The sequence below is a fragment of the Manis pentadactyla genome, chromosome 2 (assembly GCF_030020395.1).
Source record: "Manis pentadactyla isolate mManPen7 chromosome 2, mManPen7.hap1, whole genome shotgun sequence".
Lineage (NCBI taxonomy): Eukaryota > Metazoa > Chordata > Mammalia > Pholidota > Manidae > Manis > Manis pentadactyla.
In genome coordinates this window covers 29,094,219-29,111,642 of record NC_080020.1, presented here as the reverse complement: position 1 = coordinate 29,111,642, position 17,424 = coordinate 29,094,219, and the positions used below count along the sequence as shown (strand labels likewise).

Sequence of the window (17,424 nt, the reverse complement as noted above, 5' to 3'; positions counted from 1 at the left end):
AGTAGGAAAATGTGTTTCCTAAGGTCACACGACAAATTGGCAGTGATGTAGGCAATAGACTTTTCGATCTTTTCGATCTCAGTCTGGTGTTCTTCTTGACCATGGTGATATCTCCGTAGGAGGTGGGTCAAGTGATGTGAAAAGGTAGTGGTTTTAGAGAGGCTGGGATTAGACTGGGTCAAGTCACTGACTGGCTGCATGATCTTTGCTCTGAACCTCTCTCAGCTTCCATGTCCTTTTATGCAAATGGCTGATAAATCCCCACCTGGAAGGATTATTTTGAAAACTAAATGAGATGTCTGTGAGGAGCTAGCATTTTATCTGGTAGGAATTAGTGCTGAGCAAATGCTGGATCCCCCCTCCCTTGTAGTGCTATAAAAATGGCATGCACAGTATCCAGGAGAAGTTAGAGCTGTCACCAGCAGGACTGAGTGCCCTTGGAAGAGGAAGTGGGTAGGCAGTGCTTTCCAGTGGGCTATGCTAGAAATGCAGGTGATGGGACTTGGTGTGTGCAATGGAAACTGCCAAGTAGTTTTCCAGTTTGGAAAATAACTGGCTGTGTTGAAAGCTGACTCATTGGACAAAGTTGTTCTCCACCTCCCCTTTCCTAAGGAGGTACCTCTGATGTTTATATCTTATCTCTGATATCCTGCATCTCTCTCTTCCCCCAGAAGAACATTATAGTATTACAAATATGCCTTAAGTGTAAAGGAAGTTTTAGTACCCAAGCTGAGGACTGTGTCTTCTTCATCTCTTGTATCTGATGAATATAATGGCATTTCCTCCCTTGGGTCGCTGGAGATTTGACTGCTAGTAGGTCACCTGGGTTCTGGTATTAGGGCTGGCCACTGACAGTTAACCCTAATATAGTGCATTGCAATTTTTAGTTTTCAAAAGCACTTTCTTTGATCCCCAGGATGGCCTGACTGTAGTAGTTCTCATGGCTGCATAATCACCTGAGAGTTCAACACAAAGTAACAGAACAATGATAACTGTGTCTAGACTCAGACAAACTGAGTTTGGAATAGCATCTTGAGCATTGGTGATCTTGTTTAAAGCTGCTTAGGTGATTCCAATATATAGTCTGAGTCAAGAATCACTGCCTGTTGTGACACCAGACGTCCATTTCTTTGATGAAGACAATGAGGCTCAGGGTAGTTAAGATTTTTGTCCAAGGTTGTAAAGGAGGGAGGAAGAGAAGTCAGGTATTGTGAATCCTAATTTACCGACCCTTCTGCTACAGGACATTGCTTCTCTACTCATGAGGTTATCTACAAACTTTAATAAAGCAAGAAAACTTTTTTGAAATTTACAAAGTGCTCTATTAGGGCTACTTGTCAGTGGCCAGACTAACACTAGAACTCAAGTTACCCAATAGCAGTCAAATCTCCATGGTCCCAAGGAAGACCATTATATTCATGAAATGCCATTATATTCATCTGATAAAAGAGAAGAAAGTAGCTTCTTATTCAAGAACCTGATAAAGTGGGATAGGAATGGACCTTCACTGACATTCTTTCCTAGAGGGACATTAGCATTTGGTAAGGAAGATAATCTGTCATCTGGTCTCTTAATTAGCATAAATTGAGTTTTGACATGATCTCACTAAAAGATACACCCATTTCTGTAGGGCCTTGCTGATACCCTCTTAGTAGATACCAGGGTGTTGCTAATCAGATAACCTGAATAGTTGCAAGATAAAGTAAGGAAAATGGGAAGATATGTATTTCAACTTTCACACCTGTGACATTTCCCCGATAGGGGTTTGTCCTGATTCCAGGGGCCCTCTAATACTGCAGTGGGGATACTTTCACCATTAGGAACTCCTTTCTTTAGCTGAGCCTAAGTTCATTGCCTTGTCACTCCCAGAACTGATCCTGGTGTTGCCCACACAGAAAGCTAGTTCTCTTTGCCCAAGCCAGCCCTTAGGATCCTTCTGTAGGTTGAATCAGCTATCACAGGGGACCTACTTTTCAGTCCCCTTTCCAACCTGCTTGCCATTCCCTAGCCTGGATCTGTTTTAAAGGGGCTAAAAGCAACTTTCTCCTCTTTTCCCATTTTGCAAGCCTGACACTAATCCTGTCTGGATCAGTGATCTCTCATGCCCCAGGAAGACAGGCTGGCTTTCCCAAAAGTGCAGCTGCTGTAGCTTTAACCCTTCTGGTTTCAGTTACTTTAGCATGACGAGAAGGTAGAAAACAGCTTCCCTGTTATTTCCTAGCCATCATGCATCATGACCTGTTAATAGTGAGATGGGTAGACCCAGCTCAGATCTCAGCTGTATCATTTCAGGACTCCTTAAATCTGAGTTCCTCATCTGTAAGGCCCTACCTTAGAGGGCCTTTTGTCATGATATTGAAGCTATAAAGTGCTCTTAACAGTAAGGGCTCAATACAGCTTAACACATTGTAACATGTGCTCTTACAGCTGTTTCGATCATTATACCAATGACCAGAGAGTAAGGTAACAGATCAGTTTTCGCCATGTGTTAGCTGCTAAGGGTTTCTTCACTTAGAGGTGCCCTGGTGCTGGAGGTGACTGCTGATGGGTCCAGGGACTGGCACTCCACACAAGTCTGCTGGATTCTTTTCCTTCCCCCAGCTCCTTTCCACCGTGGTAGTCACTGCCTGAAATGCCACTGTTAGAGCTTCATTCATTTATTTTAGAACTCGGCCCCCTGTTAATATGCAAAATTCCTTGGGATAGAAAACACTTGAAGCTGTTCTTAATCATCCACATCTAAGTGTCAACAAATGTTCGATCCTTTACAGAAAGCCCATCTTGCTGAGTGAAAGAAACATTTTCAGGCAAGAATGATGGTCATATGGTCTGAGGACCAAGATCATCTATTTGGAAGCCAAGTCTAGAACTGGTTTTGGCTGTGACTTTGTGCACATCACAGATGCACCTGGATTCACTTGGGGGGGATGTCTGTAAGACACTCCCTGTGAGCTGCCCAGGTCCCTAGAGGTAGTGTGACCAGCACAAGTCAAACGGTGCTCCTCATGCAATTAAACTGCGGCCCTTGAGAGCCAATGCCTTCTGTATTTTTTTCTTTTGTTATTCTATTTGGATGATTAACTCACAATGATCTAGTTAATCTGAAATGGCTTGAGAGCTGTGTGCAAGTCTGGTATGGTGGTTACCATTATAAATGTACTGGACTTAGGCTCAGCAAGAAGGAAATAACATAACATCTAGAGCTCTGGCTTCAGAAATGGCACAAAAATGGAATGGACAAATATGAAAACTAGTAATGGATCCACAGTGATTTAATTCTTGGTGATATTTTCATATTATGCAAATACCAAAAGAAAAAAAGCCTGGCTATTTGAAAGAAAAACAGGAACCAAAAAAATATTTAGTGTTTGATCAAGCAAAAATCCTTTCACACATCTGCCAAGAGAGTTAAAACAAATATAGATGTTAAATAAAAGGCCCAGGTACCAAAGAGCAAAATTTAATGAAAGCCAGAACTGTTAAATATGGATTCCTGTTGAGAAAAATGTCAATCTCTTTCAGTTTTCCCATTGCTCTATTTTTAAGAAAAGTGTAGTAAAAATACATAATACAAGTTAACTTTTTTCTTGCTTTTGTTTTCCCTGTCACCCCTCCATTGATGAAAAGCATCTTCCACTAGAGTCTTGGACCCCCAAATAACGTAAACCCTCATTTCTAGCATAGATGGTCTCTCCCTATCAGATCGTGTTACTGGTGAGCTCAGTAGCTGGAGAGGCATCTCACCAGGCCAAAGGCAAAAGGTCTTTGAAACATGTTGATGGTAGAGGGTTATTTCTAACTCCTCTGAAATGCAGACTGCCTAATGGTGGTCATTAGGAGGATTCTGCTCTGGTAGGCTAAGGGCTGAGAAAAGTCTGCAACAAGGGCAGCGGGTGGGGAGGAGATCAGCTGGCAGTAGTGAAAAGTGAAAATCCATCTTGATGGTCCTATTTCACATACCATGCCCACACTGACAGGTGAGAGGCTGAACAACAGTTGGGTTAAAAGAGTTAAGAGTTTGATTTGAGGATGGTTCTTTGCTATGGCTGATGAAAGGAGAATGGGAAAAAAACAGAGATGGTGGGTGTCCACTGAGAGAATCCACAGATGAAGCCAATCATGCTGTACCTACTTGTAGGTAGGCTCCCAAACCTTTAGTTTGTCACTTGCTAATGATAACCCCTAGCAGAGAAGACTGGATAGAAGTAGGGGGTGAGGGAATAAGCCAGAACATGGTTATCAATAAAAGCTAATGACACATGGCACACACTGAATCATGCACCTAGGAGAGTGGCTGCTGGACAGCTAGAAGCCAATTGCACCAAGAATGAGAGTTGGTATCTCCAAGAAAGCTATGTGCCAGGAACCCCCCACCCCCAACCAAAGTTGCAGTCATGCTGGGCTTCTCTCCGTGAGCCCTGTCACTTCTCCAGTCTTGCTTTAGTTCAGCGCTGTAATTGCAATCATGGGTATATTAATTCTAGTCATTAGGACAAAATCTTCATTCTGTTTTAGCTAGGGAGAGGATCAGCCTCCTTGGGTTGCAAGTTGGGCTCAGGGATCTGAAGGTTTCTCAATGTCATTATCAACTTAATCTCCCTATCCTCCTTCAAATAAGTCAGCCTCCAGCATTTTTCTTTGTAAAGATGACTGAACATTATCTGGCCATGTGCTAAAACAACACTTTTGTATGGACATAAAAACCCAAGTATTTCAGGTCAACAAAACTGTAAGCTTCACATTTGGTCTCTCAGTCCTAGGACAGGGTACACCAAGGAAGGTTCTATTGCTCCGTGGGCTTTGCCGAAGCTTACTCTTCTAAAATTCTCCCATCACCTTTCTTTTGTACTTAGCTTGCATAGCATTTACCCCCATTTCAGAGGCTCTGAAGAGAGTCTACTCCACAATGGGGTTCCTACTCAGATGTCAAGCAAATGATGAGTGAGAATCATGGGTGACATTTCCCTGGCTGTCAGCTATTCCCAAGGCTCTACTTGGTTCAGGAGGCCAATAGTCCTTCAGCCACTGGAGTACCTTTGGACTTGAGTGTAGTAAAAGGCCATAATTCCCAGGGCTGAGGATGACTCTGTAAAGAAACATACCATTCCACCTAAGGCCTAAAGGTTGGCTGTTACACATCAAGGAAGCTTTATCTGAGCCTCCAGCAATAACTTTACGTGTCCTCTGGATGCACACCTGCCTTTGCCCTCTCCACCACCCTCTGAGTTGCTTCTCACACATGCTCTTAACTAAATCAGTGCCTAGGCAGTGTCCTGTCCAGTGCAGGCAGTCCACTCCAACAAGTGTCCATCCTCATCCGTGGCTTGAGGCAGAGGAGCAGAGAGTGACCTGGAGAGCTCCTGTGGCAGATTAGGTCGAAGGTTACCTTTTCCCTGTTGCTTGTAGGTGGAACAAATCTTGAATCTCCAATCTGAAAACTAAAGAGGGATGGGTAGGAAGTTGGGAATAAGAAGTAAGTAAGGAAAAGGAAGGGGCCTAAAAGAACTTGCAAACCATGGATATTAGTAAGAAAAAAATATTGCACACACTAAGACACGTTAACCGAATTGAAAGAAAACAGTACAGTTTTCTTGTTAGTGTTCTAGTGACTCCATTTTCAGAGACATAGGTTCTATTAGACAGGGTTATCTCCCCTTATTGCAGTACAGTGTTTTTTGTCATCCTCACTTAGCAAACAGAGAAGGGTGAAAGAGCATCAGGAAAGGAAAAGGGGCAGCAAAGTAGTTTCTCGATTCTTTCATAAAATCTGTTGAATCCTCCTCCTTGTGGTCATGGTGGTTGGTGGCGGCTGCGTTTCAATGTTGTTGTTTTTGGCACTGAAGGGTTTGGGATGGAACTGGGGAGCCTGAAGATGCTCCCCAAGGGGGCTCCGTCTGCTGCAGTTATAATCCTGTGGCTCCCAAGGGCATCCCTGAACTGTGGCTCATGCAGGGAATCGATTGCATGGACTTGGAGAAGTCATGGCTGACCACCCGGCCGTTCTCTCCACTACCGCCACCACTGGCTCCTGCCCCACTGTTTCGGGGGAGTGTCGATGTCCGTATGGCTTCGTTGATGGATTGCTGTGGGATCAAACAGAAACCCTTTTCAGGAGGACCAGGGGGTTCTTCCCCGGGTCCTTGGCAATGATTGGCAAGGAGAATGAGTCAATGCTGGACTTGAAATGTTACCCCAGCCCTCCTCCCCATCTAACTCCTTTCCTTCTGTTTAGTGCTAATCTGGACTTCCCGTGAACTCACAGAATGGTTGCACAGCTCTGGACAAGTCTGATCCCTTCTTTGGGCCTCATGTTCTCTCTGGTGAGGTGTGCTGGATAGAAAGGATCTCTAAGATCCTTTCTGGTTCTTATATTCTGTGATTTCTAAAGGTGGACTATTTCCATGTTAGTATTGATAATAAATGTAGCAACATTACCAAGTGAAAAAGGTCTTGAAATGGGGTTTAGGAAAGTCAGATTTTAGTTTTGGTTCTGATCACAATTAGTTATATGACCATATGCGTATCTCCTTATCTTTCTAGACCTTTTAAATCTCCATGTTTGTAAAATGTGATTGTCTGTGCACCTACAGACTTTTATTGGCAAGAATGGTGCTGCTGCATGAAAAATGACTTGGAATGTTAAAAAAAAATTGAAGGTGTGTTACTGTTGGCTAAAATTTAAAACTACCTCTGATCTACTTTGTGAAAAATGCGATCTGACCTCTAGCAGCATGTGTTGAGGGAATATAGGACTTATTTGAATAATACAACAGGCAAAATGTAATGTGCTAAAGAAAATCAGAATGGATCCCAAAGATCCTGATCTGCATGTCAGCTGCTTCCCGTCAGCACATACAACCTGCACTTCTAGATGGACACATCAGGTCGGTGTTACTAAGCTTGTGATTTCTAGATGAGAAAAGGATGCTAATGATCCTCCCAAGACCAGATGAGTTAGATGGAGTATTCAGGATCACAGTCTAGAATTAGAATCATATCCTGAGTTCTATTCTGAGTTCCTTTGGAGAAAGAAAGCTCATGACATGGAATCCAAACTCTTTATCTCTTTCTGCCACTTCTGACTTCCTTTCAGAGATACTCATAGAACTTCTGTTTTCTTCGTAGGAATCAACATAAAGGAGAAAAATTGTCAATGAGTTGAGAGGTTTCTTTCTCTAAGACCAACCCTCTCTTTCAAGGCTCCTTTCTGCTGTCATCTCTTTTCTGAAGCCATCCTAGACTTCAGAGCAAGTGCTGGATCCCTTCAGCACACATTTCTGTAATGGTTTCTGCTTCAGGTATCTAGGTTTTGTTTTTAAGAGAGCTAACTCTGTGGAGGAGTCGAGGGCCATGTCTTTTCAATCCTTAGCTGTCTCCCAGAGTGTCCAGCATATAATTAAATGCTTAATAAATGTTCTTGAATTTGTCTAAGAAAAGCCAACCACCTCAGTTCCTTTTAAAAAATCCATGGCTTTCTTTGCAAGCTGCTGTAATTCTAGTGATCAGAGAAGTCAGTTTACCTACTGTGGTCAGTCAGACATAAACAGAGCAGTTATCACCCAATTTTTATCCTTTTTGCTATACTATTCTGGGAATATCCTCATTGCTGGCAATTCTGACAATATTTTAAATGTTCTTTCTTTTTAAAATCCATGATTCTGACAGATTTTCTCCATATGATGCTCCACCCACACTGGTTCTGTCTCTTCCTTGAACCCCAGGGCTTGATTTATTTACATTCTGACTTGGTTGTCCTCCACTGAAGAGGATGTGTGACCTGGATTGCATTCTTCTAAGTCAAGGCCAAATATATGCCACTGTGAAGCTCTATGAGGGAAATGTGGAAAGAAAACATGAGGAATTAACAGTTACTTATTCTCACTTAAAAATGTTGAAAAGAAAACAACTTATTTGTATGTGGGAGAAATATGGAACCATCTATGTATTAGCTTGGAATGTGTATCTTCTGTCATTTTTCCCTGCTACATCCCTTTAACAGTAATAAAAAAAGTTTAAAGTTCACACAAGTAAACACTGGGCCTTGTTTCTCAAACGGTCTCACATATTCTTGTGATATGCCATTGCAGTTGGCGGTACTTGATGAATTTATTTTGAAGGAGAAGATTGGTGGCATAGTCAGCATTTTGGTACCTACTGAAGTCTGAGATGACTTAGCTGGGAATGTAGTCAAAATGCTCCCAAGTTCACATCATTAAGAATTGGTTCCCAAGGAAGCTGAGGGCTTCTCGGGTCAGTGACTCCACACTCCTATCAACACTGGGTACTGCCTGCTTACTGGCTTCCTTTCTAATATATTTATCAGGAGACAAGATAAATAGAGTCAAAATTTTGGAGTGGAAAGCAATGCTAAAAATGACTATATCACTAGTTCTCAACCTTGGCTGCACATTGGAATGATCTGGAGAGTTTTGGGAAGAAAACACTGGTCCCTGAAACCTACCCCCAAAGACGTTGACTTAATAGGTGTGGTTTGTACCCTGGACATCTGGAATTTAAAAAATTCCCTGGGTGATTCTAATATACAAACAAGGTTGAAATGCACTGATCTAGTTGATTTCATTCACTTTACAGAGAAACTGACAATTGTGACTGATTTGCTTAAGGTTAGTTATCTTTGACCTTGTTTCAAAGTGGATGACCTTCTAGTTGTGGTTCCTCCTACCCCCCTGTAGCTAAATTGTCATAAGCTGATGTCACTCCCCCCTTGGCTCTGGGGAGTGTGGTTCTCTTGTCCATCCTTGACATACCAGCCATTCTTAAAATTCATTTTTACAGTTGTCTTTGAAACTGATACTCAGGGTGAAAAGGGTGAATGAAAAGTCCAACCTCAAAGTCCCCGAAGTTAGCTCTTTGGAGACTCATGTCTCTAATGGTGAGCACATCCTAACTTCTCAGCCACTTGCTTGTCTAAAAAAAAGTCTGCTCAGCCTCTGCATGTCAGAACATCCTAATAAAAGCTCAGTCCTCAGTAATGAGCTCATCCTCGCTTAAATGCTCAGAGTTAGAGTAACTGCCCGCTGCAGAGGGTGCACCCCCTGCATTAGCATGTCTCTTAGCTGCTCATTAAGTCCAGGGAAATGTGCAAAGTCTCAGCCGTTGTGGATTAAACATGGCCCATGTCAGCATAGCCACATGCAGTTTGAAAGGCCAGCAGCTCTCCTGGGGGTGTGAGTGGCTGGAGATTATTTTCTCTTGGGAGCAAGGAGGTGAATAGTAAAGATGCTGGTTGTCCTTAATGTCAATGAAGGACTTGGGTTCTGGTCCATTTTCCCAGGCAGAGGGGAGGCGCAGAAAATCTGAGACTTTATTCAATTTGGAGTGTGTCTTAGGTTTTATGTTTTTGCTACTATATGACAATTTAGATTATACTTAGATGTGGTTGCCTGGAGTCCCTCTCTGTGCCCTCAACTCCCACATGTTCTCCTCTCCCTCAGTCTTCCTGTGCCCTGGTCTCCCTGACGTCCTTCCTATTTCTGGGCAAGAGTTCTGGTCTTTGGGTCTCCGACACTTGTACTTTCTTTGCTGACAACTCCCTCCCCAGGTTAATTCCTTTCATGCCTCAAGTCTGGGAAACACCACTTTCTCAGGCAGGCCTCTCTGACCTGGTCCACTCCCATTCCCTGATCAGGACTTGACTGCACTGGGCATTTTTCTTCACTCATTGTGCAGGTAAATACTTGCTTATTTTCTGCCTTTCCATCCAACTCTCAGCTTCCTGAGGACAGAAGCTGTGTCTGTTACGTTCCTGACTGTATTCTCCAGTGCCAAGCAATGCCTGGCATACAGTGGTGCTCGGCACGTCTTTGTGGAAGGAATGCCTGCAGGGTGCCTTCCCGCTGTCCCTGTGACACTGGTGTGTCCTGTTCATGTGACATGTCAAAAGGGAGACTCAACAATACACAAAGGATTACATGCCATTGGTGGCCTCAACAACTCTATCAGGAAAACCTAAGGATAAGGACTGCATCCTATTTGTTTATACACTGTGGCTGGAGCTTGAGGGGACACACTGTAGGTACTCAAAATTATCTGTTGCCATGTGGTTAGGGCAGGAGACAGAAATTTAGAAGTGGCTTGGCTAGTACCAAGAATCCAGGCTTTGCAGAGGCCAGGTTGGAGGTCTACTTCCTGTTTCTCTAGCTTCAAGCTTGTGTGACTTCGCTGGGACAAGCTAGCGAAGTTCAGACAAGCTTCTCTGAACACCCATTTCTTCATTTGTGGAACTGCAGATACATGCATTACAGGTTTAATGAAAATGTATATGAAGCACTTTGAATATGGAAGTTACTAAAAAGATGTCTTTCCTTCTTCCTTTCTTCTCTCTCTCCTTCCCTTTTCTTTTTCTGTCCCCTCTTCTCACCTCCTCCTCTCTTCTATGCAGAGTGGAGAAGGGCTCTTTAAATGCTGTTGAAAAATTGGAGGTTGGCCCTGAATTAGGTTTAGGGGTTCAGGCCTTAAGAGTTGGCCACATACCATGATCAAGAAAGGAAACAAGAAGGAAGATTCTCACCAAAGACCCTTGACACTGTCAACGAGGGCCTTTGTGTGAGGCTGGAGGCTGCGCTTCTGAAGGGAGCTAAGTGCCTTTGAGGAAGGCAAAGTACAGGAGAATAACAAAAACAGCAAAGCTGGGACACTGGAGAGGCTAGTGGAATGTATTCCACTTACCTCCTTTAGGTAAGAAAGGAGTTGATGGAACTTTGAAAATTAAGGGCTGGGTTGATTAGTAAAGGTATAGTAGAAATATCTTTTTTGCAGTTGGAAAATGAAAAGTTTTATTAGGGATCTTGGTGAGTTGGGCCAAAGTCATGCCAACCAATGGCATTAATTATAAAAGGTTGTGGTGAAAGACCTTGGATTAATGATTCTAAGGGATCCTCATGTTGGTTTCTGAAAAATTCCACATCTTCTTTATAAAGGGAGGGGTGAGAATGTCTCTGAGAAGTTATAGGCTAACTCAGTGGCCTCTTCTAAGGATTCTTGTCTTAATCTGAATGTTTTGACTTCAGTGGTAAAGGTCATCACTGTCCAGTTTTAAGAGGATCTCAGTCTTTAGACACCCTGGTACCACTGCCTTTAGCATGATTAGTGGAACATGGTGATCCCATAGGAAGGGCTGGGAGTCCATGAGTTTTCCTGCTTGATGGATGCCTTCTCTCATCAGATTTTCTGAGCACATACAGATGGGGCCAAAGCCACCTTGGAGGATGATGTTTGTCCTTTCAAGCTGGGTGGTTTTGATGGTTATATTTGCTTAACCTAACAGCAGTGACATGCTGTGCCACATCCCACCCTCCAAGAGAGATTTCTCCTCTGGATGTAATTCCACATTAATCTTAGTAAAACTTACCCTGTGTGTACCGGGTGTCTGAAGAGAAATCAGATACAGCTTCTTACCTTAATGAACTCACAATCTAGCTAAAAAAACCTAGGACATTTAAGTAGGGGCAATACAAGGAAAGTCTTAAGGAAGCTCCAGCTGACCACAAATAATAGTAAGTTATACATTCTAATTAACATTGTTATTATTTATAGAGGGCTTACTATGATCTAGGTATTTTGCCCAATCCTTTATTTCCATTTTTTCATATAATCCTCACCATAATATTATGAGGTATATGCTACCACTAGTCCTGTTTTCCAGAAAACAAGGATCAGAGAGCTACTGAAGCTTGTCCAAGATGACATAGTCAATAAATGGAGCAGGTGGGATTTAAGCTCAGACATTCAGCTCCAGAGGCTGTGCTCTAGACCACTACACTGCCCTTTGTCCTAGAGGAGCAGAGTGAAGGGGCTCCTATGGTGTGTGCTGGGCCAATCCTGGCCCCCGGTTTGGGCCATGGACCATGGGGAATGTTTAGGGGGTTGTAAAGGCTGTAGCTCACCTAGGTCTTCTCCTGATCCCCTCTTTGCCTTTGGAGTGGCCTTTCCTCAATTTAGAAGGTAAGATGGGAGAGTCTTTAGGCTTATGTTTTGGATGGAATAGGCAAAGAAAGCTTTGTTTAGGTTCTAGGAGACTCCGTTGTGCCTAGCCAGGCTCTGTGGAGGTCCGCACTGGGTTTAAGGTCTGATGCTTCTGCTGTGCTTTGTCCTTTCTGAGAGGACTCAGTATATGAGGAGCTGGTCAAGGGTAGGACTGAGGTGTTCTTAAGTCCCCTGGCCACATACCATCATACTATCATCACTTAGTTGTTCCTCAGTATTCTGTCTTAGGGAAGTTGCCATTTAAAAGGGCCCTAGGAGACAGAAGGCAAGGAGACGGATCGGCCTGCATAAAGGCACACGGATAGGAAGCATGAAGTAGGTGGCTGGAGTGTGGAGTATGTAAGAAGAACAGATTGCCTGGGAGGAGAAAGTAGGCTGGAGCCATGATGTGGGAATGCTGAATGCCAGGACAGAAGGCCCTCCTCCCCCATCTCCCACCCCCTGTGTACAGGACTGAATACAGGTTCCAAACAGGGGAAGCAAATGTCCTGCAGTGTCTTCTCCAAGAGTGACCCTAGCAGTATGTGTAGGGCTGACAGTCCAAGGCAGGGAGGGGCTAGGCAGGAGGCTACGGTCATGCTCCGACAGTGGGTGTGCTGAGCTTGCGAGCAATTGCATGTTGAAAAATGGGCTTCTTGGGGCGTATGCTAGGAGAGCAAATACTACCAGTGAATCCTCTTAGTCTGCTTGGGCCAAGGTAACAGCCCAGGGAACATTGCTCAGAGTGACTGCACATCTCTCTACTTCTGTTGGTTTGAATCCCACTTGCCCTTCTTCTTAATTTCTGCCTTTTCCTGGAGCCTTCTCTAATTTCTCCCTCTATATTCCTATAGGCCTCACTGTCTATGCCATAGGTTGCTTCACTGAGTAATTTTTCTATGCCATTTGTTGAAAGTGCTGAAGATTGCACTTCAGTCCTCTCTGCCTCCTCATGATGTCTTGCTCACATGATGAATTCTTGCACAAATATTCTCTTATTGGAGTTAAATGATGAAATGTGAGGAGCCTGGAAAGTCATTTAATCCAAAATCCCTATGGATACTTGATTCTATAACCTTGCCAAGAGTTATTCAACCTTCATTCAACTTGTTGGGAGAGGCTGTCCTACTTTTGCATAGCTCTGAAAGAAAAGTAGATCTCACTTACTGTGTTACCCATCTGTTCTCCACAGTTCCTGGTCATCAGTTCTTGGACACTTGGGGACCCCTCAGAACTAGTCTATCTTTCCTACCTGAAAGTCTCCATGATTTTACAGATAGCTCTCATATCTCCGTAATTCTCTTTTCCAGTTGCCTTCAGTTATATTTGACATGGTTTGGGGTTATCTAATTAATCTGTTCACCCTTCTTCGTGCATGATCCTCCTTGACAAAGTCCATCTTATACAATATGGTGACTAAGAAAAGACCCAATTCACACCAAGTGTGGCAAAATTACCCATCTTGCAGAGAGTAGACATGCCCTCCCCTATTTACGGGGTTACACTTCTGTCAATGCAACCTCAGAGGGAACCTGCTTTTGCAGACATCATTCCTGCCTCACACTGTGTTGACTGTGTCCTTAAACCCCTAACTTTTGACCCTGCCACCTGCCCCTGGCTGATGCAGTTGTTTCTCCCGGTCTTATGTTTACCCTGACACATCTTGTCTTTCCTCCTTTCTCACTGCCACTTCTTTCCCTGTCACCTTCCTCACAGCAGCCTCCTGCTCCCTCCTCAGCATGACCTCAACCTCCCATCACTCCCCACCCTTTCTAGGAAAGGGAAACCCAGCTGTATCACAGAACAGGGGAGGAACAAGGCCTGGGAAGACGATGCCACCTTCATCCGCTTGGATTCACTACGGGATTTGTAGCAGAACTCGATTAAGGCAACCAGCATGGCTAGTCCAAGTCCTCCAATCAGGATGTAGAACACGCCCGCCACATTGCTGAGGCTCAGAGCGCTTGTCTTGTCCTAGGAAGAGGAGGAGGGGCAGGAGGGGGAGGGGGGAAAGGACAGTGAGCCAAGGGGCTGGAGACCACCCAAGTCACAGCATTTGTACACACATACACTCAACCCCATCTCCCTCTTTAACATTCATAGTTGTCAGAAAGGATTTTTATTCATTGGCAGAGTGTTAAACATTCCTTAGGAAAAAGTGTTTGTGCAGTTTTTGTATGTATGTGTGTGTAACAATTTTCTGAGCATCCCTGATTATGACTAATTTATAATGACATTTCCCTTCTCCCCAGTGCCTGATCTAGGGTGGGAGATGCCACAGGAAATCCTGGGCAGCTCCTACTAAGATCTGCACTCATGAGCTTACCCGGTTCTTTCAGAAAATCTTGTCCCTGCCTTTTCAGCACAGTTCCTGCCCCCACCCTCTCTGTTGCTCAGCAACACATTGGTCTCACTTACTGTTTATGTCTCTGAGTGTTTTTCTGAGAGTTGGCACTTAAATGAACTTTTGCCTAGATGTGCATTTGATTTCAATTTAATAAGACAGTTATTGTACATATAATAAAGAACAACAAATGTATACCTTTAACATATTGCTCTGAGTCCCAATGTAGGGAAAAAGAAAACTGGGGTGCTTGGAATAGTAAAAAGACACTGAGATAAAGAATGGCTCTATTAAATCCTAATAATTATGCTTAACCGGTGTCATTTCTCTGTTGGAGGTACTTGCTAAAAAAGCACTGTAGGTAGACTCAGATGGCTGAACTTAGGAATCTCTGTTGCCTGTTGGAAAAGATCTTACACAGATTTTGGATAAGCAGAGTCATGGAGTGGCTTGCATAATGTTTAGGGGCCTCAGGAAAGTGCCCATGTCCAACTGGAGGTGGACAGAGCTTACTTTGTGAAGCCAGAGAAAGGCCATCAGTATGGCAAGAGCATCCTTGAGTTCTGGGGTCTCCAGTGGGGTTGACAAGTGGGGGGCTGAGGGACAGTGTCTTCCCAAGTGTGAGAAAAACCAGTCAGAACTGCTGGTCATCTTGGGAGGTGATGGCTCAGGGACAGGGGAAGCCTGCTCAGTCAAATTCTTGACGTAGGCAGGAGAACATCTTTTAATCTCAGAAGAACACTCATCCTAAATGTCATGGTGCCTCTACCACCTTTGTTTATACTGCTTGCTCAGGCACAACAAGTTTCTCATTGAATTAAAATGAAATGCACGACTCATCTGGTACAGGCACACCGTGGTTGGGTGGTTGGTGGCCCTGGGTATGATACAGTTTTACATCTCTGTGTTGTTCTTTCTGGTGGGAATGTCGGTGAGTCTCACAAAGGGTGAACTGTCTTGCCCTAAGGATTCCTTTAACATCTGCCTGTTAGCAGCTGGGTGTGTGGAAGGGGGTCTGTTATTGACCAAATCAGAGGCCTCTGCCCTAGTTCTGCGTGGTGCATTGTACAGGAGTCAGCAGGGCTGAGCTTGGGGACTGCAGCCGGCAAATAGCATGCCATTCCTCCCCAGAGAAGCTTGGCCGGCAGAGCCGTAGGCTTATCTAAAGCACACCCCCTCTGGAGCTTCCTGTACTGCTAAAGCAGATGGCTCTTGAGTATGGGTTGCACTTGGCAGGCATATTCTGGCTTTGGAAGTGGTGGAAATGATTATTTGAAGGGTAGAATTTCTCCTGCTTTGGTGTAATAGCCTGATAAAGGGTATGTGCAAAAATGAATTTGGTGCTTTGTTCAAGAGTTGGCTGAGCAAGTAAATTCTTACTTGGCAGGACTTTTCAGAATACTCAAGATGTCTCCCTGTTTTGTTGTTCAGGGGGTCTGTAATTCTGTTTCTGGAGAGAAATTCTTTAGTCTTTGGGGGGACTAATGGTCCATAGAAGTTCCTATAAAGCTCTTCTGTGTGGACAGGGCTAGGAGTGTGGAGGAAAGCATGATAATGTATTACATCAGCTTCCAACTTAGATAAGAGTGGCTGACAGTGATGCTCAGAGGGAGTGAATGGGGAACAGGCCCAGTGGGAGGCGGTAGACAAGAAGGCTGGGAGGAACAGACCGCGGCTGCCAACTTCACATGGTGATGAGCCTTTCCATAGCTGAAGTGTACCTGGCCTCTGTGGCCACCCAGGCTGTTTGTTTCTTTCCTCAGGGTCTTTCCAAGTTCGCTTGACTGTGGATTGTCTTCAAGGATTTGGGAGTGGTGGACATCTTTCTTGTTATTGTTTTCAAAACCCCTGTGAAGGCATCTGCCTCTCTGGCCACAGAAGATGGAATGTTTACTTCTGGTGTGTCTGGGAAGGAAGTAGGGTCAGCTCTTCATATGGAAGCGGGGGCAGGGGCCATATTCTATATAACTGCAGGAGGAGGCAGGTCCAGTGACTGAGCATTTGATTATATCTAGAGATGGAGTGCATCCCTCACTTCTGAAGGAGCTCTCTGCCCACGGAGATGGCATTGTATGTGTGTGTGGGGGACGCATCTCATACAAACAAGGGCCACCAGATGGCATGGGCCCTGTCACCTCCTGCAGGACAGACGGTGCCACTGTTCCGTCTGTATGCCAACAGAAATCTGTAGTAGGGATCCAGGAAGACCTCTGGAATCAAGGGGGTACCTGGGCCTATCACCACCAATAACAGAAAGCAAGCTTAGATGTAGCAGCACTGCCTAAATTGGCATAATTTGATAGGGTGTGGGATGAAGGGCTGGTCTTGCTGTTTTCTTAGCCCACACAGTTGAGAAGTTTACATTTAGGCCAGGTTTTATGATTTCCATATGCATGCCATTGGTTTTTTGATAATACCAAATTAAATATTTTCAAAGGCCCAAGGCCACAGTCTTCTGTTTAGTTGCTGTCACTGGCTTTCTTGGACTTGTTCAGTTTGACTATGATGGGATGTCCTGAGGCAGGGGCAAAAACCCCTTTTATTTAAAGATCAGAGCTCTGATCCCTCCTCTGGCCCATAGCATCCGTGTAAAAGGGGATCTCCTCGTGGACTTGTTTGCAAACATGTTCAGGTTTCAGAGGGAAGCCACAGATTTCCCCGCTATGGCCAGGGAGGGGTCAAAGTCAGACTTTGAGTCTTCTCAGTACCTCTGGGGATCCTCTTCTCCTCCTATCCCATAGCAGCTGCACTCCCAAAAGCCAGGCAGATTATTGGTGGGAGAGAAAAAGTCACAACATGTCTTCCTCCAGGAGGGAAGGAAGAGAGTGACAGTACTGAGAAGAGTGACAGGTGAAATGAAAAACAAAATCCCATCTTTCAGAATTGTTGGGCTTGTTGTTATGGTGACGAGCACCCCCCACCCCCCACTTCATCTGTTTTGCCACCTTGATTTGCCACCTCTCTCATGGGGAAGGGAGATTTTTTTCTTTTTCTTATTTTTCCTTGCTCTTCCCATGTAATGGGGCACTGTCCCAGAGGCCCTCTGTGTTTCCGAGCCATTATCCCTTCCAGGAATGTGGGACTGGCTTGAGTCT

At 44.3% G+C, this 17,424-nt stretch overlaps 1 protein-coding gene across 7 annotated transcripts in view; it reads right to left on the bottom strand.

Moving 5' to 3' along the window:
- Positions 1 to 1,707: 1,707 nt before the first annotated feature.
- GRIA1 (glutamate ionotropic receptor AMPA type subunit 1) overlaps positions 1,708 to 17,424 on the bottom strand; it is a 287,460-nt gene continuing 271,743 nt past the window's right edge. For 3 of the 7 annotated variants that reach the window (XM_057491002.1, XM_057491010.1, XM_057491012.1), the window contains 2 exons: positions 13,825 to 13,959; positions 1,708 to 6,104 (listed from right to left, as the gene is read on the bottom strand). In XM_057491002.1, the coding sequence (XP_057346985.1) occupies positions 5,904 to 6,104; positions 13,825 to 13,959 (336 nt within the window). In that variant the 3' untranslated portion in view covers positions 1,708 to 5,903. The remainder of the gene's footprint in view (positions 6,105 to 13,824; positions 13,960 to 17,424) is intronic. The other 4 variants (XM_057490996.1, XM_057490987.1, XM_057491005.1 and 1 more) reach the window with 3 other exon arrangements.